The sequence below is a fragment of the Myotis daubentonii genome, chromosome 18, assembly GCF_963259705.1.
Source record: "Myotis daubentonii chromosome 18, mMyoDau2.1, whole genome shotgun sequence".
Classification (NCBI taxonomy): domain Eukaryota; kingdom Metazoa; phylum Chordata; class Mammalia; order Chiroptera; family Vespertilionidae; genus Myotis; species Myotis daubentonii.
In genome coordinates this window covers 19,175,702-19,199,513 of record NC_081857.1, presented here as the reverse complement: position 1 = coordinate 19,199,513, position 23,812 = coordinate 19,175,702, and the positions used below count along the sequence as shown (strand labels likewise).

Below are 23,812 nucleotides of genomic sequence, written 5' to 3'. Positions count from 1 at the left end.
CAGACAATGTTCCTCGTGTTCAAGGCATGGCAGAAAGGAGAAGTTAAAAAGCTTCAAATGAAATCCTTACTTTATATAGTGACTTTCATGCAGGAAGTTCTGGAAGCTTCCTGGTAGTCCAACACCCCACAAGAAAACTTCTTGCAATGTATTTACACTTATATCATATATCTGGCTGATTAGTTGTGAATCATGTCCTCTGATACTCCCACTTGGAGTTGTAAGAAGTCGAAACAAGTGCATATTCCCACTCTCTGTTTGCAAAGCAAGCCACAGGCTCAATGGCATTTGCATCTGATAGAACAATGAGGGCAATGTCAGCTCCAGAGAATGAGAGATCCTTGTTATGTGTAGTTTGATTCAGCATCTCAATCTTGATGGGAAAGGAATTCTGGAGGAAAAAACCCGTGATTTTTAAAATCATGACAACCAAGTATGGAATTGAGATGCAAAAGCAGCTCAGAACAGTCATTTCAATAAATTCACTTCAGTTCTCAACTGCTGTGAAGTTAACTTTGTTTACCTAAGATTTTTAGCTCAGAGGACACAGTTGTGTATTTTCAGTAGATCAGTTCAGACTTTTAAATAATGTGTAATTTAATTACAACTTTTACTTGTTTTTCACTCATTACAAAAACATTTATTGAGACTCCTTGTGTGTGAGACATTATTCTAAACCTCAGAGATGTAGTAGTGAGCAACCAGGATAGGGCTCTGTTGTTGTGTAGTTTACAAACAACAAACAAACAAGTCAGTTTTCTAAAGAAGTTAACCTAGATAAGGTGATTTGGCCTGGGAGGTGGGGGTGAGTAGTGTGACACCAGAAGGTTGGCCAGGGGAGGGGGGTTATCACAGGAGATACCACCTGATCAAAAGAAGTGAATGGGAGGAAGGATCTACCCTGAGAAGATCAGGCTGAGCAGCCTTTTAGGCAGAAGGAACAGATGCAAAGACCATGTAGTGTGAATGAGCTTGGCATGTTTGAAGAACTGACCACCCTTGCCCAGCTGGCGTGGCTCAATGGTTGAACATCAACCTGTGAAGCAGGAGGTCACGGTTCAATTCCCGGTCAAGGCACAAGCCCTGATTGTGGACTCGATCCCCAGTTGGGCATGTAGGAGGCAGCGATCAATAGTTGTCTCTCATCATTGATGTTTTATCGCTCTCTCCCTCTTCTTTCCTCTCTGAAGTCAATAAAAATATATTTTAAAAATAAATAAATAAAATAAGAACTGACCACCTTTGTGGTTGGGGCTTACGGATGGAGATGGTTTTTGGTGGCGAGGTCAAGAAGGTAAGCAGGAAGGACCTTGCAGGTTCTCGTAGAAGTTTGCACATTATTCCAAGAGTTATGGGAAGCCAGTGGGATTTCTAAGAAGAGGAGTAACACTGATTTGTGTTTTTAAAAGATCACTGTGGATGCCATAAGCACAGTTTAAAAGGCACTTTAGCAGCCCAGCTAAGAGTGGTGATCAAGCATTGCATGCTTTTATTGTATGTGTACACAGTTTTCTTATTTATATGTTCAGATTTTTTAATTTGACTGAATTTGGAAGAAGCAAGTAAAGGTTTTATAGGGAACATAATGCCATTAGGTAGATTTGTTAGATAAAAAACCAATTTTTATCTTAAAAACATATATTTAACCAATAGTCACGAAGTGCTTGTTAAGGTGGGTTTAGGCTAATTTTCTGGAGATGTGAACATAAATACGAATAGTGTTTGCCTTGAAAGATTTCACAGGCTGGTGGAGGATGCCTGTAAGTAAACAGATGTTTACAACATACTATGGAGAGTGTGTGGCTATTCCGAGTAAAACTGCAGTAAATGTTTCTGTCTGTGTCTTTTGGCGGACCTACACATGCATATCTTTTAGGAATGGGATTGCTGAGTCATAGGATAGGCATGTTTATTTTTTCTAGATACAGCGATTTTGTTCTGAAAGTAGGATTTCTGCTTTAGAAAGATCATTTTGGCAAGATTAAGTGCTTACTATACATGCCCATTAAAAAATGAGATCTAAATTAAGGCAAGACAGAGGGGTTGGGGAAGAAGAACAGAATGGAGAGGTTATTTGGGGAATCACTCAGGTTAGATTTTGGAAGTGAGGGGGAGATAACATGGGGATAAGGATGACTTGCAAATTTGTGACTTAGACCATTAACCAAATCAGAGGTTAGAGAAGGGGTGAGATTTTAGAGGAATAAAATGAGTTTCTTTTTATACATGTTGGATTAGAGTTCCATATGGATTATCCAGGTGGATGTGTGGTAATTGGGAATTCAGGTCTAGAATTTAGAAGAAAAGTTAAGAGCTGGAGACAAAGATTTGGCAGTTAATATAATATTTGTGTTGGGTAGGGATAATACTATGTTCAGAAAAGTTCCTAAAGTTTTAGTTATAGTGGTTTGAGTTTTTGAACATAAAATATTTTAAGATTGTTTTTGTGAAAACTGTCACTAAAAACAATGTACATTTTGGGATTTACTCGTGTCCTTGAATACGCAGTTTTCAATAGAATTGCCTGGGATGCTGGGGTAAAACCACTAATTCCTAAGCCCATGTTCCAGAGATTCTGATCAGTAGACCTAGAGTAAAGCCAGGGATCTACATTTTGTTGTTGTTGTTAATCCTCACCTGAGGATATATATATATTTTTTTCAACCTGAGGATATTTTTTCCATTGCTCTTCGGAGGGAGGGGAGGAGAGAGGGATAGATAGAGAGATAGATAGAGATCTGGTGGCCAGGGATCAAATCTACAACCCAGGTACGTGCCCCTGACCAGGAATGGAACTCGAAACCTTTCAGCACTCATGCCAACTCTCCAACCACTGAGCAATACTGGCCAGGGCAGGGATCTGTATTTTAACCAGCATCCCAGGTGATTCTAAATTCAGAAGTTCCACTGATTTCCCTTTGAGAAATACTGTACTTGACCATCTACAAACAAAGACGTGTAAGGTTTATTAAAGGGATAAAAGAGAAGATGGTTAAGTAATACTATAAGCTTAGAAAAGCTATGTGGCCTCCGGTAGCCTTTGTTTCCTCATCTGTAAACTGGGAATAGTATTACCTTTACCTTCCTTAACGCACCTTGATGTTGTGAGGATGATTTTAAAAAATGTGCTTTGAACTGCTTGAGATAAAAGGACTTTATAATAAACTAAGGTGGTATTAGCATTCGTTCCAGTGACCTGTGATGCTTTCAAGCAAACCACATGACCTTTCCTGTGTGTAGCCTATGAAATTCAATGGGCTTTCCTGCAAGCAGGGAAGCTGTTACGACCAGTGTGTAGAGTGTACTGCAGCCCTCATCACCCTTTCCCCGGATTGCCAGTCTTACAGAAATGCGTCAACACTTGCCTTCTGTGGTATCCCTGCAACTCTCTGCCCCTTTTGCTATGAACATCATCTTTTCAAGACTTAAACAATTCTAAGCAGCTTTGGTGTATCCATGACAACGGTATACAGGGTGGGACAAAAGTAGGTTTACAGTTGTGAGTACACAGAGTTTATTCTTATATTATTATTTATTAATTATTTTATTATTTTCCATGCAAACAATTGTAAACCCACTTTTGCCCTATCCTGTATTTGTTGAATGAATAAATCCACTCAAATGTATTTAGCAATGAATGAGAACAACCAATTAAAAAGAGTGATTCTGGCCCACTGCTGAGATACACAGCAGGCACTCACAGGTACACAATGACTAATTGAACTACCCTTTTTCTCCCTGCCTGCCTTCCTTATCACTGAATCTCAGCGTTGCAAAAAGGTCTTTATCCCCCTTGGTTCTGTGTCGTTCTCTCTGTGAGGCCCCTGCGTTTATTTATTGAATATGCACTTGTATTAAACTCTATCCACCTCTTTCTCCCATGCCAGTAAATGGAAAAATGCACCCTCACGTTATAACCTCTACTGTTAGGTTTTTAAAGAGTATAAACCCTTCCTTTCCTTTATAGATTCCCTTAGCAACTTATTTGGGGTCTTGGCACAGTGGAAGCTCTTTTAATGTTGTGCTTTACTGACTGACATCAAGAGCGGGTCATGAGCCCTGGGAATGATGAACATATTATTAGAAGGATAAATATTTTCTTTGAAACCGACATGCCTATGTTTTTACACATATTTTTTGACACATTAAAATCTAGTGAACAAAATGTGTTGTTTTTTTTTTGTTTATGTGCATTTTGAGAAATTGGATCTTTTTTAAAAAAATTGCCAGCTATCAGTCCTTTCTATAGTCTACCTTCTCCTTTATTTATTTTTGTTACGTGTCAGCATTTACAAACCTGCCATTTTGGCGATTCCATAATCAATTATGGCTGTTTTGCTTTCATTTCCATTTCTTTCTAAACATAGAAGGCAATTATCTCTTGACTAGAGAGATTTCTAAATTTAGCGGGGAGGAAAATTAAATAATAATCAGGAAACCAGAGCAGAACATGCGTGCTCCACATGGGCCCTACACGCTATTATCCAGTAGCTTCTCCTATGGCTCCCGACATGGTTTTCCTGGCTTACCATGCACCCTTGGGTGAAGTCATTCATTTTTTCTTTTTTTTTACTTAACTTACTCATTTTAGAAACTAATAATGAGAGGATTTTTTGTTTTGTTTTGTTTTCTTCCAAAGAGGGTGTTTAGCATTAAAACAACATTTGTCACCTGTAGGTGTTGAGATTTCACTCAGTGTCAGGAGGTGGGAAGCATAGTACCGAGAGCATTTGCTGTAAGAACTTTGGGTGAAAGTAATCGGGGTAAGGGGGAGAAAGTGAAAAGAGAAGGATTTCAGTCTTACCTACAATATTTGCTTTTATCTGTAGAATCCCGAATAGTTCTTGTCACCGTTTAACATGCCTTCAGATCTATTATCTAATTTTATCTCTTTCTTACGACAATCCTGTGAAGTATGGAGATTATGGGCTCTTGAGTTCTGTGAGGTAATGAGAGTCTTGGGTGTACAGACATGGAGATTGAATACCCAACACAGTCACTTCGTGCTTGAACACACACACTGTAATAGGAAGGCAGGGCTGGTTCTATATCCTGACTTGGTCAGTTGTGCTGATTAGCTGGGTGACTTCGGGTCAGATCCCTCCCTTCTCCGAAACTCAGTTTCCTCAAGGAACGTGAGAATAATTCCTATACCAGAGGATTGTTGTATAGGTCGAGGTTCTGACCCTAAAGTGCTCAATGAATATATTAACCCACTCTTCCTTTTTCTTTAGGGCATAGGGGGTTTTCTTAGAAGTAATTCACAGCTTATTGAAGAGGAAAACCCGTGAAGAGAAAAAGTCAGTTTAAGTCATTGTATCACTCACAGAGACTGTGGAACAAAAATTTTAACCACCACAGCTGAAAGTCTGTTTAAAAGAAAGGGTTTATTGGGCCATTGGAGGCAAGGAAAAGGGCCTGGGGCATGAAGGCAACCATAGCAGCCTTGCCCCCTGGATTGGTGAAGTGTTTTTCTACATCAAGGAACCGGGGGAAGGATGGAAGTTGTTCTGGAAGAATTTCCATTGGCTCTAGACAAAGGGTGGGGGAAAGTGAAGTGTGGCTGCTAGGCAGGGAGCTCCTAAGGAAGTATTTGCTGCTCCAGATTAGGGGTGGGCCACGGTCCAGAAAGTTCACGTGTACACAAGCTGTGGCTCCTGGGGTTCAGCGGCCTTGGCTCTCCTCTCTTTTAGATAATCACAGAAATAGCCACATGGAAGTTAATTCAGAGTTCCAGCATATACTCAGGACTGCGGGCAGGCTTGCCGCTGACTCCCCAGCTATTGGCCTAACTGCTCCCTCTCTCCTTCTCCAGTCATTTTTTAGAACATCTCAGATTTTTCTTTTTCCTGTCAAGGTGTACTCAAACTAAGTTGTTCTTCCTACTCTGTCCTAGATTTGATTACCTGATAATATGTTTGAAAGCTACTTGCTTGCTCTGTAGGTAGTCAGTTCTACAAGCCCACGACCTAGGAATAGTACCTGTGCCGATGTCTCCCTGAGGGATAGAGTACTCGTCAGAGGCCCCCTGTCCCGGACTCGGTGGGAAACACCAAGTTAAATTTTACATTCGAATTTACAAGTCCACATTGACTGGAAAGATGTAGTTTGGGAGGGAAAAGACACAATCTGACAGTCATTACTGGAATTCTGAAATCCTGGGAAGTAATGATTTTACTGGCATTTTGATAATGGAGCTTTGATTTTTATGCTTAATCATTATAATAATAGGTGGTGATAATAGGGGGAAGTCAATGTTTACTTTGTTTATAACCAAGCCAATCCCAGAGGAAAATGGGAGGAGAAGAGATCCTGTAATGTGGTGTGCAGAGTAATAATCAAGCTGAAGATTAAGTCTGGAAACATGCGGCAGTCGCCACCCACTGCCTTCCCTCTCTGCACCTCCCCTTGACTCCCCAGGGACTGGTGAAGGAACTCTGGAAATCTCAGCGGGAGATGAAGGCCCACGAGCTGTCAGTGGGATTTATGGCGGCTGGGGAAGCTCCTGGGCCGAGGGGGAGCCTTCCATTCATAGCAGGCTTCATTCACCAGGAATATGAGGTCACACAGAAGCGCACTCCCCCTGCTGACCTTTTGAGACAGAGGTTGGCTGGGCTGCACCAAAACAGAACAGATTCCAGAAAGCCAGGGCACCTGCTAGCCTGGGCCCTCAGGATATGAAGATCTTGGGCATTTCAGGCAGAGAGAGAGAGAGAGAGAGAGAGAGAGAGAGAGAGAGAGAGAGAGAGGGAGGGAGGGAGAGGGAGAGAGAGAGAGAGAGAGATTGGGAAATTTACGAGGTCACTCTGGATACCAAACTGCATGCGAGGATTTGTGATGTTATTTGCCAAATGCAACAGTGACTATTTTAGTTCAGACCTTTCCCCTCATGTAACTCTAAATCCTTGAACTTTTCAGAATACCACGTGATTTCTTCATTTTATAAAGTCAATGTCCAAGACATTGAAACTTTAAGTTAATGCCCTAGGTCCCATAGTCAGTCAGTCTCAGAAGTGGAAGTGGGACCCAGGTTAATTCATAACATCTTAATCATTAGCATTCTGAGTTTCAAGCAGAAAAGTAGCATATAAAAGTGAAATTGTTTTATTTGAAAAGTGTAGTCAGTAAACTCCCTGAAATCCACTTAATTTTGGAATCTGCTTCCTTAAAGACTTTGGAATCCTTAAAGGAGGACCAGAATGTCAGAAATAGGGATTTGTGTCTGAGAAGGTTGAGTCTGTTATGGATTACATTGGGCTGAGCAGATTCACAGCCAGGAGGACTACTATTTTTTAGGAGATGGAAAACACAACTTCCTGTTTCCCCCGGGAGAGTGTCTGGATTCTGTGGGGTGATCTGGGAAACCCTGCTGAGACAGGATGGTGGGGGGCTGGGATTGCTGTGTGATAAAACACTGGCTGTGATTTGTTATTACAGCCCCTTTGGCGTTTTCCTGAGGATGAAGAAGGGTATTCTTCATAGAAACCTGACCACATTCTAACATGTGGCTTCAAGCAAAGTCAACTCTTGGGGCTCTTGTAGTGTTTTTTTTTTTTTTTAAATTTCTTTATTGGTTAAGGGATTACAAATGTGTCCTCATCCCCCCATTAACCCCCAACCTCTTGTAATGTTTTTAGAGCACATTCATTTGTATGCATATGCTCCTGTACCTCTCCCTCCATCACATATCTACTGTTCTCTTCGCTCAGAGACATACTTTTCTGTCTCCTATAAGATCAGTATCATAGTGACAATGCAAATCCCTTCACTGCAGTATACACGGAATGAGAAAAGTGTTCAACCAGAATGAAGTTCTTTCTTGCATTTACCATTGACATAATCTGAGAGGGTCCCCTGGGCAGTGTGTGCTGAGAAATCAGCTGTCCAGAGCAGAAGTCCTGATTTATAGCCCATTTGCCGATTTCCGTGGTGTAATTCTACCATGGCCGAATTCAAGATACCAACATGATGTCACTGAACATGGAAGCGAGGCAGAGTGTGTGCAGTTGGGTCTTGCAAGCAGTACCAGCTGGCTCCAGCACACTGCTGGCGAGACCTTGATATGTTTGCACAGTGAGTTGGAAGGTCCATATGTTGGCATATATATGAATCTGGTGTGAAGATTTCTTCTGGGTTCTCTGCCCAGAGATGCCGCCACAGATCAGGTGATGTGTGAATTTGCCACATGCACAGGTGCTTCTTCTGGTGCTTGACAACTTTACTCTTGGAACCCTCTTGATTTTGGTCTTCCAGGTGCCACCCTGTTCTACACATGCTGCCCGGGAGAGCACAGCCATTTTCATTGATGTAACTTCTGCCTATTTCCATCTTAGACCCCTCTCCCCCCCTTTTAGATTATAACTGCCTATTGGACTGTCGCATGGAAAATCCCAAAGGTGCTCCAACACTTCCAGAGTGGAATTTAGTACCTCTGCCCCACAAAAATCTGCCGCCCCCTTTCTGGGTGATTCCATTATCTCTCCAATCATCCACAACTTGGAAATTAGGTCAAGATTTTGAATTTTTTATTTCCCTTCATCTTCACCCTCTTAATCACTGAGTCTTGCCAATTCCTGAATATTCCCTAAATATGCCCCCCCCCCCCCCCACTTGCTCTCTCCCATTGCACAAGTTAAGACCTATCTGGAGTTGCTCATCTGGAGTATCAACAACTTTCCTGCTGACTCTCAATTTTAAAGCCTCCCATCCAATCTGTCCACACGGTGGTTTCTCTGACCACGTTTACACCTACAGAAAATGGAGTCTAGCTCCCTGGGATTTGCTCCGATGCCTTCATCAGGTGGTACCTTGCTGACGCTGTAACCAAGCTGACATTCCCTCTGTCACATTGCTCCTGCAGTCAGGATTCCCCCCTTCACACCTCTCTTCCTCTTAATGCCTTCGTGCTGGTCTCTCTGCCTGCTGTGGCCTCCCAACATATTAACTCCCACATGTTAACTCCCAACATGTTAACTCCCACTCTGACTTAAAATACGATGCAATCACCACCTACTCAGGAAGCCTTTTCTGATGCAGCCTCTATCCTGGGTCCCTCCTGGTTCTTCCATGGTATCTGCCTATCTCTCTGCCATGTTACTCACATTGCATTTCAATGGTATCTTTGTGTCCTTTTCTTCCATCATACGGAACAACTTGGGTGTCAGAACTACGTTCTGTTTCCTTTATATCCGTACTGCCTTGCACAGTGCCTGGCGCATAGCACTGCCAAGCTAATGTGTGGTTGAATAAGTAGATGAATACATGAGTGAGAGATCCATTGTGAACCCTTTGTATGCACTTAGCATAGGGTTGCTGGACCAAATAAAAATACAGAATGCCAAGCTAAACGGAATATGAAATTCAGATAAACAACAAAAAAATTTTGTGTGAGTAGGTCCTAAATACTGCTTGGGAACATACTTATACCCCCAAATTATTTAATCGTTTGTTATTTACCTGAAACTAAAATTTAAGAGCCCTGTGTCTGACATCTCTGAATGGTCCATGCGTAAATATCTCACTGTATTCAGATGCACTGGCTTAGCCATGACATGCTGTGTGCCATTATGTACATGTACTGTTGCTTTGCCTGGCAAGATCATTTATTCTGTACATATTTGGGTGCTATGGATAGATGACCAGAGTTTTAGAGTCACCTCATGGCATTTCCTGTACTATCTGTGGTTCCTTGGTGTTCTTAGTGGTGGTTGCAGGTATCCGAAAAGGGAGTATAAATGTGCCTGTGTTGCTCTGAGGTGAATGGAGAGATGCAGCGCGTACCTTCCTAAAGTCTATAACGCCTTGGAGGTGGGTGTTGGGTTTTCTTAGGGAGTCGGTCGTGACTGGAACAGTACTCACGCCTCTGCTCAGGCAGGATGCCTGGGAGCTGATGTGTTGCAGACGGAGCATGACCTGGAGAAGGACTTCACACTGCCTCCAGGCTAACGGGCTGTTTGTTTAGCAGCTGCTGATAGAGGATCAGATAACTGATGTATTATTTTGATTGAAGGACACTTGTTTTTTTCAAAATGGAAACACCCAACTTGTTAACAGTTTATGTTTTAGACAATGAAAGAGTATGTTTCTCCATGACTGGAAACGGAGTTGAAATATGGCACATTTCATCTCCCACATCCTCTTTCTCCTGTCTCCCTCATGCCAAAATTGATAATTATGAAAATTCCGTGGCAGAGTTTTAGATATTTATCCCTTAGGAGTCAGACATATTCTCTTAGGGAGAACTGAATTCTAATGGCGGAAAGACTGGCCAAAAATACAGTCATGAAACATTTTTGTGGCCTCAGTATCATGATCTTGTCAGTAAAGCGATGGTCTCTGATTAAATCCAGATTGAGCTGTTTCCTGTTAGCGTGCTAACCCAGAGGGCAGGCTCAGCCCTCCACATCTTGCCTCAAAGTCTGGGTTATTAAACACTTGTCTGCCAAGCCCCTCCCCCCTTCACTTCTCTTTTAAACTAGAATTCAAAGGTATTGAGATATTACAAACAAAAAGATCCTAAAGTCTCTTAAAAGGATTATGTAGCTCTAAAGTCTCTTAAAAGGTTATGAATATTTTGCTGCAAAAATGAAACCAAAATTTTAGTTTCTCCAGTCTGACCATAAGGCAGAGCATATATTTTCTTTTGTGTTTCACTTTTGTATGATTTTATTTTAAAATAATTTTAATAATGAGCGGATAGATCATTTTTAAGTTTTTGTCCTCCGTTTTGAAAATGTACTTTATTTGAACGTTGGTAAATTAGGACCCATCTTCAAACACCTCATCTTCCCCTTGCTGTAGCAAGTAAATATTAGGGTGCTGAGCAGATGTGCAAAAGGTGACATTGGGCAAGTGCCCTGATGCCCTAAGATGCATTGTTAATTTGGGGGAGAGTAAGTTTAGCACTAGAGCAATTCCTGTACTTCGCTTCATACATTGTCATTGATGCTCACTCATCGCCCTTAGAGAAGGATTTAAAAAATATATATCTTTTTATTGATTTCAGAGAGGAAGGGAGAGAGAGAGAGAAACATCAATGATGAGAGAGAATCATTGATTGGCTGCCTCCTGCACGCTCCCTCCAGGGGATGGAATCTGCAACCTGGGCATGTGCCCTGACCAGGAATCTGATTCATAGGTTGACACTCAACCACTGAGCACACCGGCCGGGCTAGAGAAGGGTTTTTAAAATCAAAATTTTCGAAGTATTTGATTAGCCATCCTGTTAGCCCAAACAGCGTTCTTCCTAATTTACAGATGCAAACACTGAGGAGCAAAAACCTTTAAAGGGACTTACGGGATCCAGCATGCACATTGACATATTTTTTCAGAGGAAAAGGCGGACTGAAAGGAAGCGACTGGGTTAATGAGCGCCATGATTTCATTCCCAAGGGAGAACGTGGCTTCCTGCCAAGTCCGCTTTCTGGCAGGAAAAGGGACCCACTTCATCAGGTCCTCTGACAAGCATTTTTCTCTGTGTTTGAGTTTTTGGCCACATCAATGCTCAGTGAAAAACTTGTTCTGTTAAATAGTTATTACTTTCAATAAGGAAGGATTTAGTTTTAAATTGGAATTTGCGTTGTGAGTAAAATAAGAATCATCAAATTACAGAGCTGTTTGGTAAGGGAAGCCTGACATTGTCACAAGGTAAGGAAGTGTGATGTAGAATTAAAGCGTGAATATTCCCGCAGACTGAGAAGCTCTTCCTTTTCTTGTTGTTAACATCTGACACTGAAGTGTATTCTTTGTCACTTTTTAGTATTATCAGGCTGGTAAGTATTTTGACCAGGTCTTTCAAAATGACTAAGTAAAACACGCAAAATATCCCTAAATTTTGGTATTAAGAGAGGTCAAAGAACTAGAGATGTTTTTATAGAAGATAAAAATTAACGTATTATTTGGTCTTCATTTTTCTCATTTTTAAATGCGAAGTGACAAATGTGAATTAAGTTTTAAATGCATCCCAGTGACTTACTAAGCTAACATTTTCCCTAACTTTGTTCATTCTAACATTCTACAAGATGCTGTGAGAATAACAGGAAGTTCACTTGTAAATGTGTGTCATATACCTTATCCTTCTCTTGGAGTTTTATAACATATTAGCATATGAAAGACATTAAGAGATTCTAAAATAAAGCCATGTACTTGACTTTAACTCTACAGCTCCCAGACTTGACCTCAGCCCCATTTGACTTGGAATGAGTATTTTATAGTATACACATAGGGCACCACTGTACCAAGTAGTTAAAAATGTAATTAGGCTTTGAAACCTATATCTTTTTCATTTATTGCTTCTGGATAAAGTTAATCGATGTTCCTGGGAGACAGATAGGAAATATTAGGCCTGCTCTGAAAGTATACACAGAGTGATCAAGAACAGTTACTAGGCCATGATCTGAGTCACAGGCCTAAGGAAACAGTTGGTATTTTGCTTGAATCAGACCCCCCTTTTTAGTATCTTCCAAAATTAAATACAGAAATAGTCACCAGTCCATAAGCTGGAGTGCTCCTATTAATCCTGTTGGCAGTTAGACGTAGAGACACTTAGCTATTCTAACGCCTCGGGCGGAGATGGCCGCCACTTTGGTTTTACAGAAAGCAACGTCGCCTGCTGGCTTCCTTCCAGTGCTTTAGCTTCTGACAGGCCAGATGAAGAAAAAGCAAGCATGCTGCATAGTAAGCACATGTCACTATTTAGAGATTCAGTTTTCCGTCTTTAATTTTCACATGTCTGATTATTTCAATTGAGAAGATTTTGATATAAAACCATTCAAACTTACAATTCAGAGAAATTGGCTCGTGAGTCTTTGCATCACTTGGAATGATTACCTGCTTTCGAAACAGATTCTTGGGTAGGTCATCTTCCCCAGCACCTGTGCCCTCTCGCAATCTGGGACTCCTCTGGGGATGTTGGAGAGCCGGTTTCAGCCAGATCCTGCAGGCCACTCCCCTTGGGAAGGCACCAGATGCAGAGCTCATGGCTGGAGAGCGCTGCTGCGGCAGCTGGAGCCTCTCCTGATTGGGACTGATTGGGCACAAGCCTGTGGCAGGCACAGTGGGGCCAGGATGAGCAGGAGTGGCAGGTGGGAGCTGCAGGCGGCGTTGGACTGTGGGATTTGGCTTGATCCGTGCAGGCCAACCAGAGGGACCCCACCCGTGCGTGAATTCGTGCACCGGCCTCTAGTATTGTAATAACTATGTATGGTGTCAGGTGGTCACTTGCATTGTTGGAGGGAACACTTTGTACACATGAAACGAATACAAAATAGCATTGAATGCAAACTGCAATAAAAAAAATTTTATAGCCCAGCCAGCGTGGCTCAGTGGTTGAGTGTCAACCTATGAACTAGGATTTCATGGTTTGATTCCTGGTCAGGGCACATGCCCAGGGTGCTGGCTCTATTCTCATTGTGGGGCATGCAGGAGGCAGCCAATCAATGATTCTCTCTCATCATTGATGTTTCTATCTCTCTCTCCCTCTCCTTTCCTCTCTGAAATCAATAGAAATATATTAATTTTTCTTCTCAAAGGATGAGTTTGAAAACTTACCATGGAACAATACAAAGGAGATGATTGATACCATTTACTAAACTTGCTCCGGGGGTTATTGAGAACATCCTTGATAAAATATGTCAGTAACCTAGTTCTTGATAGGATAGTAAATAGAAGCAAATGTAACCATGATGAAGTAATACCTCTACTTCTAGCGAGGAAGGAAACACACAGCACCAACACCAACACCAATACCAACACCAACCCCCTACTCCACTGCACCCACAGGTGAGGGATGGCCTTTCATGGCTTGTAGGGAAATTAAATCAGAGCAAGGGGAAAGCATGACTGGCTCTGATTCAGCTATTTCAGTGTTTTCAGTTTTCCTTTGCAGTGTTATTTCTCCAACTCACAACCCTGCATTTATTGTACAGGTGGAAGGGGACCAGCTCCCTCCAGGACATACCGTCAGCCAGTATGAGACCTGTAAGATCAGAACGATAAAAGCCGGCACCTTGGAGAAGCTGGTGGAGAACCTGCTGACGGCTTTCGGGGACAATGACTTCACCTATATCAGCATCTTCCTGTCAACGTACAGAGGCTTTGCCTCCACCAAAGAAGTGTTGGAACTACTGCTGGACAGGTAAGAATCGGAAGGAGGGTGAGAGGGGAGGGAAATGTAGGACTGTGCAGAGCGAGGGGTGGGTTCTGAATCACCTGCAGTTGGTGCCGAGTGACATGTATGAGAAAGGATTAACTGGAAGGGGTGGAGCAAATGGCATGGAGATTATTCAGGAGCCACTTTACGATCTATTTCTGATGAGGATATCTCATAAAAAATCTATGAGTTAGGAGTACATGCTGTGAATCTAGCCTTGATTGTTTATAGAGTTCACTTACTATTTGGCACCCTAAAATTTTGTCCATGTTTTTATAATTTCATATAATTCCAGTAAGTCACTGGAAGTTTTATTGGGTTGTGAGATTTAAATATGCTAATATGTGTGAAGTATGGAGTTCAGTGTTAAATCTATAGGAAGCAGCTCATGAATGGTGGCTGTAAAAATGATGATGATAATAACTTCCAACAACCACTGTGCATTGGCTGCTTTATGGACATGCACATAAATGTCATCCTTGATTTATGTTAAGTCACACGTCACATATAGGAGAGCAGTGTACATTGTAACTCACACACCGATGATTGTATTTCCCCCTTTATTTCTAATTAAACTTTGTCTTTTAAAAAATAAGCCAGACAATTGGTTTAGAATCATGAGAGTTCTCATCCAGACCCTTATATTCTAGGGTTTCCTGTATCAGAAAGGAAATGAGATAGGATGTTTTTGTTGGAGTTGTTGAATACTGATTTTTAACTAGGTTTAAAAAGTTGACAATAATATGTCCTCATGTTAAATGTTCTTATACTGTAGGAAGGTATAGAAAACACACACAAATATTTCCTCGTGGCTACCTTTTCCCAAATAACTTCCATCGCTTTTGTATTCTTCCCAAGTCTTGGAGCGGTGTATGTACATTTATAGATTTGTACATTTATATAGATATGTGTCATGCGTGTGATGTTACATATAGATTATACACTTAAATATGATATAAATAGAATCACAATACTCAGTCTGTTTTGAAATATTTTTTTCCACTATTGTATCTTGGAGATTTCCTTGTTCATTAAGGGAATTAACATATGTAAAGGGCTTATTGAAACAGGGCTGACATTTTGAAAGCTCAAATAAACTGTTGTTATTTCAAAATCAGCACATGTAGGTAGATTTGCCATATTCTTTTTATTGAATTGACTTTTCTATGGATAGACAGTTAAGCTCTCTCCAGTTTTTAAATTTTTTTAAAAAAATTTTAAACAATACTGTAAAGAGTGTCTTTGAATATATATCTTCCGAGTATCTGTTTGAGAATGCCATAGGATAAGTTCATGGAAGAGTGATTGATAGGTCAGAATGTTTTAGCACTTGAAAATGTGAAAGGTATTGCTAGATTGCCCTCCGGGCGGCTGCACGAGCCACACTCCTGCCCACAGCAGAGGGTGCCCCTTCCCTCACTTTCCCCACACCCTTGCCAACTCTGCCATCGAAACTGTCTCTATCATGATCTGTCCACTGACAAGTAACTCATTGTTTTTAAATGTATGTTTCTTACACTTGTGAGTGAGGTTTAGCATTCTTTAAAATGCTTAATGGGGCCTTTTGTGTTTTCTGTGAACTGTCTTTGCATATTCTTTACTTATTTTTATTTTGGACTCTTGTCACCTAATTATTGATCGGCTAATTACAACTATTTGTATATTAACAAAATTGGTGCTTTGTTTATCATATGTTGGAAATATTTTTCCTAATTTGTCCCTTGGGTTCAAAAGTTATTTATTCATATTCTTTTTATGAAGACATTTAAATATTTTTCTGCAATTGTATCTATCAGTCTTAGGAAAGGCCTTTTAATAATCAAGTTCTATTCCAGTGGAAATAAGATTATTGATAACAGTGAGCTTTTCTCAAGATATTTTCCTCATAGATGCATACAGAGTGAAATCATTAGGATCGTATGTTCTGTGTATTCAGGAACATTCACAAGATCTCTCTCCTTATCATGCATTGATCTGGTTATGGTAACTCTGGACTTAGAAAGTCCTGTAGATTTTTGCATAGCAGTAACTTCAAATACTAAGCCTGCAGTGTAAACCTGTGGGATTAGTGAGTCATTTTTTTCATAGTTTGTTTGCTTGTATAATACCTCTCACCTATAAATAGAACCTGAAGAATTATGAGAGTTTTCTCTTTGCTATTCTATTTTTAAAAAAAGGCTGCAGTATGCTAACTGTTGGCAGGCAGTAGGAGGAAATAGGTCAACCCCTCAGAACTCCTGCAAGAGTTTCTTGGAATGGGTGACCTCTTCTACTTCTGGGGCATCTTCATTGATTCGAGGCTACAGATGGCCACAGTCAGTAAGGGCGTGCGCGTGAATTCCAGCTGCTCACCACAAACAGTGGACAGACACACAGGAACTAGAGTGTTTAGTCTATGACTCGTGGACATCCAGCTTTTATTTGATGATTTTAAAAAATCTTTTCGTTGTTCTCCTATTGTAGACATTTTTGGATTTCTAAAATATTAACTAGATGACAATGATTAAATAATGGAATCAATATGAATTCAAATTCCATGTAATTCAAACAGTCATTTAAGGTATAACTGAATGAAGAGTTAAGGTTTATCTTGAACCATTTGGATGGGCCAGGGCCTGGCCTTGAATTTAATCTCATAGTATGTTTTTTCTTGCGTCTGAGGTGAGTGGAATCATCACGTACCGAATGCCTGTGAAATGCCCAGGGCTGCAGGACACCATGGGCGAAACGGATATATAAGGCTTGGTTGGTTCTCACTTTGGTGGTGAATTTGCTGAGAAGCTGCATGTACTTAGCCTCCAAAGACCCTCAGTTGCAACCCCCTCTACATAACTTATATTCATAATTTTGTATTATTTTTTCTTCGAGAGGACCCCTCAGATTACATATGCTGACCCTGCAAAACCTGGATCCACCCTGAGAACTTAATATTTACTGCAGAAGATAAAGTTTACATTTATGAAACAAGTAGACAACCACTTAAGATGGTATAAAAATTGCCCTAGCCGGTTTGGCTCAGTGGATAGAGTGTCAGCCTGGGAACTGAAAGGTCCCAGGTTTGATTCCGGTCAAGGGCACATGCCCGGGTTGTGGGCTCGATCCCCAGTGAAAACTTGCAGGAGGCAGCCAATCCATGATTCTCTCTCATCATAGATGTTTCTATCTCTCTCGCTCTCTTCCTTCCTCTCTGAAATCAATAAAAATATTTTTTTTAAAAAAGCTTTATAAAAAAAAGATGGTATAAAAATGAAACCAGCATGCTCTGAAGAAGTTCAGAGAAATAAACCCCATTTATTTTGCTTCCTCTGCAGAAATTTGAAGTTGTCCAGATATGTACAAACTTTAACATGAGTATTTCTTCCTCACTCCATTTCCTACTCACATGTAGATCTTGTGGCCAGATATTAATCTTTGTTTCATTTTAATCAAAATTCAGATTCTGTACAACAGTGGGTTCTTAAATTTATTTTGGGGGACTTTAATGTCTATAATTGGGAGGTAAGCAATTAAGTTGCATGAGGTTACCTTTTCTGAATGTTTTTATTTATTTTAGAGAGAGAGGAAAGGAGAGGTGGGGGAGAGCGAGAAACATTGATCTGCTGCCTCACCCCTTATAGGGCATGTGCCCTGACCAGAAATGGAACCGGTGACCTTTCGGTCCATGGGACATTCAACCAACTGAGCCACTCCAGTCAGGCGATATACTATTTTCTTGTTAGGAAATTATAGTAGACTTGTTTGTGAGTCTCTGGTGTAATTTTAAAAATAATTTCTCTTGGTTTCATAATAATATATTGCTTATCTTTTGTGAAATCGACACTGAAAAGCTATTGTAGAATGTGCTAATCCTAACCAGCCAAAAATGGATTGAAGGCAGATGCTACAGTATTTATTTACCTCCAGAGAAAAGCTTATTTGAAGTCAAGCTTTGATTTTCCTTAAGACTTCCAATCACATGGCTTTTCTTCTATGCTTTCTGTGATTTAAAAAAAAAACTTTTTATAATTTTTTTTTAATTCTGTTAATATGAGCCTTTGTGTTTGACCACTAGACAGTGGTTTAAAGTCCCCCATGGCTAATTCCATGTGTCTGCGTTACCCTGTGCTTGGGGTGATCAGCAATTCACGAGGAATCCTGTTTTCCGTGTTTCTCACCATGGCTCAGAGTTAATTCTAGGGCTCACTGGCTTCCTTTCAGTCTGAGAGAAAGTTTTTGAATTGTGGTTTAGTTGTTTGTATTGGGGCTTTGAGATTTTATCTTCTCTAACTCTAAACATACATTCCACTTAAAAATATATTCTTCCCACCACACCATTAAAAAAACGTAAGGGAGAAAGTTTCCTCTGAAAATACCCAATGTCAAGTGTAGGGAGAAACCTAACTCAGCTAGTGATCCTCACTGAGAGCCAAGAAGAGTTTGTACAAACATCTAGGTTTTTCTTCAGACAGCTGTCACATTAGCTACTTTTGGGATATTTATTAATCATTCTCTTTTTCTGCATCTCTCATAGCAGAAGTAAGCAAGATGCTAAGAGCAGGCAGAATAGGGGTGGACGAGGTCCCCAGAAACTTCTGCTAAGTTACTGGTGGCACTCAGGCCGCAGTTTGGAAAGGACTGAGCAGGAACCTGAGTTAGCCCTTCATTTCAAGTGCATTCTCCAGCGGAGGACTTCCGGAGGGGACTAAGGTTGCAGCCACCTGTTAACATGATGCTTTAAGGCCAACGTGGCTTGAATTTGCTTACTTAGGTCACAAAGAGGAGACTAATTCTGTGGGTTTTTGAACTTATTTCTTCTTCCCATGTTTGCTTGCCCCGAGTTTTCATAGACGTTATCTCATTTAATTCATCTCTCATTACATTACTCCCATGTTTACAGATGCAAATGTTGAGGCATAGAAACATTCAATCAGTAAGTGGCAGAGCTGGAATTAAGACCTCCATCTTTCTGACCTGGAAGCTCTTTATGATTTTATTTTATTTATTTATTTTAAATCTTTATTGTTGAAAGTATTACATATGTCCCCCCCTTTCCTTTCCCCATTGCCTCTTCTAGCCTGCCCCGCCCCTCACCCCAGGCCTTCACCACACTATTGTCTGTGTATGTGTGTGTGTGGGGGGGGGGGCGGGGGGGGGCCTCTTTTCAAGTGCAGCATGTCACCTCTCGAGATTTGTCACTGCTGGGTCTGTGTATCTGGAGTGTTTCTGTTTATTTGATGTGCTCAGGCCAAATCCCCTGACCTGAATCTGCTCCTTTCAAAAGAGGACCCTTCTTGGAGGCTAGGGATAGCAAATGAGAAAGCTTGGGAGGATTTACACAAATGTTTTACCCCTAAGGGGATGGTAATCTTAAATCCATCCTCATGACACCTGGCGAGGCACCACCTTCATATGGAAAGATGACGCACCAATGGCCAGCAGGGGGGGGGGGGGGGGGGCTGCCCTTGCCGGTGAAGCCAGTTCCTCTGTGGCTTAGAGAAGAGTTGATCAAATACAAAAGGAAAACATTTTATTTTTCCCATAGTCTGTCATACGTGCCAAACATGCTTCCTTTTCCTTTCAGAGCTTTAGGATACTCCTGGGGAAAGCAGTTTTCCTGTCTTTCTTCGAGTCATGAGATTTATGGGCAACACAGGAGTGTAATGGCTACGAACATGGGCTTGGGAGTCAGAAAATGAATTTGACTCCAGTTTTGTGCCCCTCACACGCCCTGCAACATTGGGCAAGCTACTTTATTTTACCAGCTTCCGTTTCCTTATCTATAAAATGAGAATGGAAAATAAGCCTTATCTATAGAGTTATTCTGAGCTTTTAGCTTGATAATATAAAGTTTTCAGTATAGTGGTTGGCAAATATTAAGTGCATAAGAGAGTACCATTAGAATTTCTTTCTTCACAACACTGACCACTCTTTGAAATTACCTTTCTTATTTATCCTGCTGTTTCCTGACCTGCCTCCTACTCAGAATCATGTCTGTCTTGGTCATTGCTGCGCCCTTGGAGAGGAATGCTATTTGGCAGTAGGTGCTTACAAATGATTTGTCTAAAAAATAAATAATGGTTATTATTCAAGCCTGTATAAGCACTGGCATTGGAAGGTACAGCAGTGAACGTGACCCAGCCTCTCGCCACTTTTTGTGTAAGAGACTGATACAACTAGAGACTTGTACCATTATTGTCAAGGCAGTGAGGGTCAATGAATACTTTAATTTTTTTATTTTTTAGAGAATTTTTAGGCTCACAGCAAAATTGAATGGAAAGTACAGAGAATTCTTGTATACCTCCTGCCCCCACACATCCCCCCAATATCAGCACCCCCACCAGAGCAGTACATTTGTTATAATCATTATCACCCAAAGTCCATAGTTTACCCTAGGGTTCACTCTTGATGTACATCCTATGGGTTTGGACAAATATGTAATGATATGTATGCATTATTATTATAGTATCATACAGGGTGTTTCCATTGCCCTAAAAATCTTTCGTGCTCTCCCTATAATCTGTCTCTTCCTCCACCTCAGTCCTTGATGATCACTGATCTTTTTACTGTCTCCATAGTTTTGCCTTTTCCAGAACCTTACATAGTTGGAATCTTACAGCATGCAGTCTTTTAAGATTGGCTTCTTTTTAAAAAAATATATTTTTATTGATTTCAGAGAGGAAGGGAGAGGGAGAGAGAGAGAGAGAAAGAGAAACATCAGTGATGAGACTCATTAATCAGCTACCTTCTGCATGCCCCACATTGGGGATTGAGCTCGCAACCTAGGCATGTGCCTTGACTGGGAATTGAACTGTGACCTCGTGGTTCATAGGTTGACGCTCAACCACTGAGCCACACAGGCCGGGCTAAGATTGGCTTCTTTCACTTAGTAACAGCAATTAAAGCTTCGCCATGTCTTTTCATGGCTTGATAGCTCATTTCTTGTTACTGCTGAGTAAGATTCCATTGTCTGAGTGTAGCACAGTTTGTTTGTACCTACTGGGGATATCTTGGCTGCTTTCAGGTTTTGGCAATTATGAATAAAGGTGCTGTAAACATCATGTATAGGTTTTTGTGTAGACATAAATTTTCAGCTCTGTTGGGTAAATACCAATGAGCAAGATTGCTGGGTAAATGAGACGAGCACGTTTAGTTTTGTAGGAAACTGCAAAAGGGCCATATCACTTTGCATTTATTGCTCCATATCCTTGCCAGTATTTGATATTGTCTTTGTTTTGGATTTTGGCTGTTCTAATAGGTGTATAGTGGTATCTCATTGTATTTTTAATTTGCAGTTTCCAATAGGCACATGACATTGTACATCTCTTCATGTGCTTCCTTGTCATCTGTGTATCTTCTTCTTTTTTTTTTTTTTTAAAAAAAATATATTTTATTGATTTTTTTACAGAGAGGAAGGGAGAGGGATAGAGAGTTAGAAACTTTGATGAGAGAGAAACATAGATCAGCTGCTTCCTGCACACCCCCTACTGGGGATGTGCCCACAACCAAGGTACATGCCCTTGACCAGAATTGAACCTGGGACCCTTCAATCCTCAGGCTGACGCTCTATCCACTGAGCCAAACCGGTCAGGGCTGTGTATCTTCTTTGGTGAAGTGTCTGTTGAAGTCTTCTGCCCATTTTTAAATCGTGTTTGTTTTCTTATTGTTGTTTTAAGAGGGTTTATTTTTATATGTTTTGGGTAACAGCCTTTTAGCAGATGTATCTTTTGCAAATATTTGCTCCATGGGCTTGTCTTCTTACTATCTTGATATGGTCTTTTGCAGAGCAGCTTTTAATGTTAACAAAGTCCAGCTTATCAATTTTTTTCTTCCATGATGTGTGCCTTCGGTGTTGTGTCTAAAAGGTCCTTGTCATGCCCGAGGTCACCTAGGTTTTTTCCTATGTTATCTTCTAGAAGTTTTATAGTTTTAAATTTTACATTAGGCCTGTGAGCATTCTGGGTTAACTTTTGTGAAGGGTGCAAAGTCTGTGTGTAGATTCCTCACCCATCATGTGGAAGACCAGTTGACTCGCTGTTGCGCTGCAGTCCTATGATCAGGTGTGAGTCTGAAGACGAGCCTGGGCCCCTGGACTGTGACCTTTACCGGTGCTTCCTCAGGGGAAGGAAGGCTGGGGGACCTGGAGATGGGGATTTCCTTTAGGGAGGTGAGGCTCTGATAAAACCCAGCCAGGCTCTGGGTGACTAGTTTCCCCCGAGAGCAGGTCTAGTTAAGAAGAACTTAAGGAGCACGGAGAGCTCTGGCATTTCACAATGGCTCCCTTGCCATCCCTTTGCGGGAAGCAGGAGGAGACTTTTTCTCTGATATTCACTGTGAGAACCTGGTCAATCTTCTAGAGACAACCTGGTGGCTTCATCTATAGTTTTTATCTTTCAGATGTGTCCACGCTGAGCTCTAGCAACTCACCAATGACAGTTCAGGTTTTCGTACATTGGCACTGGTTCCCATGGGGATTCTCTGTCTGTGTCCCCAGCTTTGGGGCAGTGGTTTGCCCTCTGACCTCACGTCTCTGATGGACCTAAGAAGAGCTGTTGATTTTTCAGTTTGCTCAGCTTTTTCCTTGTTATTAGGACAGAGTGGCTACTTCTAAGCTCCTTCCATGCTAAACTGGACAATGGAAGTCCTCTTTTGCCCATTTTCAATTGGGTTGCTTGTTTTCTTGTTGTTGAGGTTTAAGCTGTAGCTGATCTTCTCATTTTCTTTACTGAATGTGCACTTTTAAGAAAAACCTTTCTTCCACTGGGAGCCATGAGGTGGTCGTAGTAAACCTCCTTTCAGTAGCTCATAACACACATCCAGCCAGCTCTCCAGTGCTTTCTTAGCATGAGAAGCTGGGTAAGCATTTTTGAGATGGGTACAATATGTTCCAAATTACTTTTTGTAAAACCTCACTTAAAACTAATTAAGTTTTTCTTTTTACTTAATTCTAGAATTAGACTGGGCCCTTGCCAAATAATCCAATTCATGCTGGCATGCAGTGCTCATGAGATCCCCTTCCTTCCTTCTCTTTTAGCAGGAGGCAAGGCTTCTAATATCTTCCCTCAGCTCTTCCAAGTCCAAAGAGAGGGGGGTTATGAGCGGAGAGCACTGTAGGGAGCAGATACTGGAATTTGACCTGCTCCAAGGGTCGCACAGCAACTTACACTGGTGACTACAGTACCTTCGGGTGCTGGTCTCTTACAACAGTAACACTTACTAGTATATTAAATGTTATAATTAAACTCATAATATTACTTTTCCTACACTTTTGTTTCTTCTACGAGTCACTTATGTCTAATTTCTATCACTTATATGGGAAAGTTTTTCAAAATAATGCTATACCATTTTCTTAATTTGTTTATTTTATTTCCACCCTCTCCCTCTCCCCCCAAAATGTGGAAATAGAATCTTTTGTCCCACGGTGCATGAAAAAGCTGAGGTTTATTTGTCGGTTGGCTCCAGGATGCTCATCCCACTCATAGAGTGGAAAAACTTTCAGGAAATCCTAACATTGCCTTGTTTCCTTTTCTAGCTCAAAATACAGACATATTGCATATCCTGACTAGAGGGAGAATTTCTTAGAAAACGAAGGCCATTTCTTAAGATTTTTGTTATAACAGATGAGTTTAAGTAGATTTTCTCTAGGTTTGAGTGTTTATGATTCCATAGTCAAGAAACCCTCTGATG

General features: G+C 41.0%; 1 protein-coding gene across 2 annotated transcripts in view; it reads left to right on the top strand.

Moving 5' to 3' along the window:
* Positions 1-23,812, top strand: part of RGL1 (ral guanine nucleotide dissociation stimulator like 1) — a 214,563-nt gene that overhangs the window by 120,835 nt on the left and 69,916 nt on the right. For both annotated transcript variants that reach the window (XM_059673768.1, XM_059673769.1), the window contains one exon: positions 13,926-14,134. In XM_059673768.1, coding sequence (XP_059529751.1) covers positions 13,926-14,134 — 209 coding nt within the window. The remainder of the gene's footprint in view (positions 1-13,925; positions 14,135-23,812) is intronic.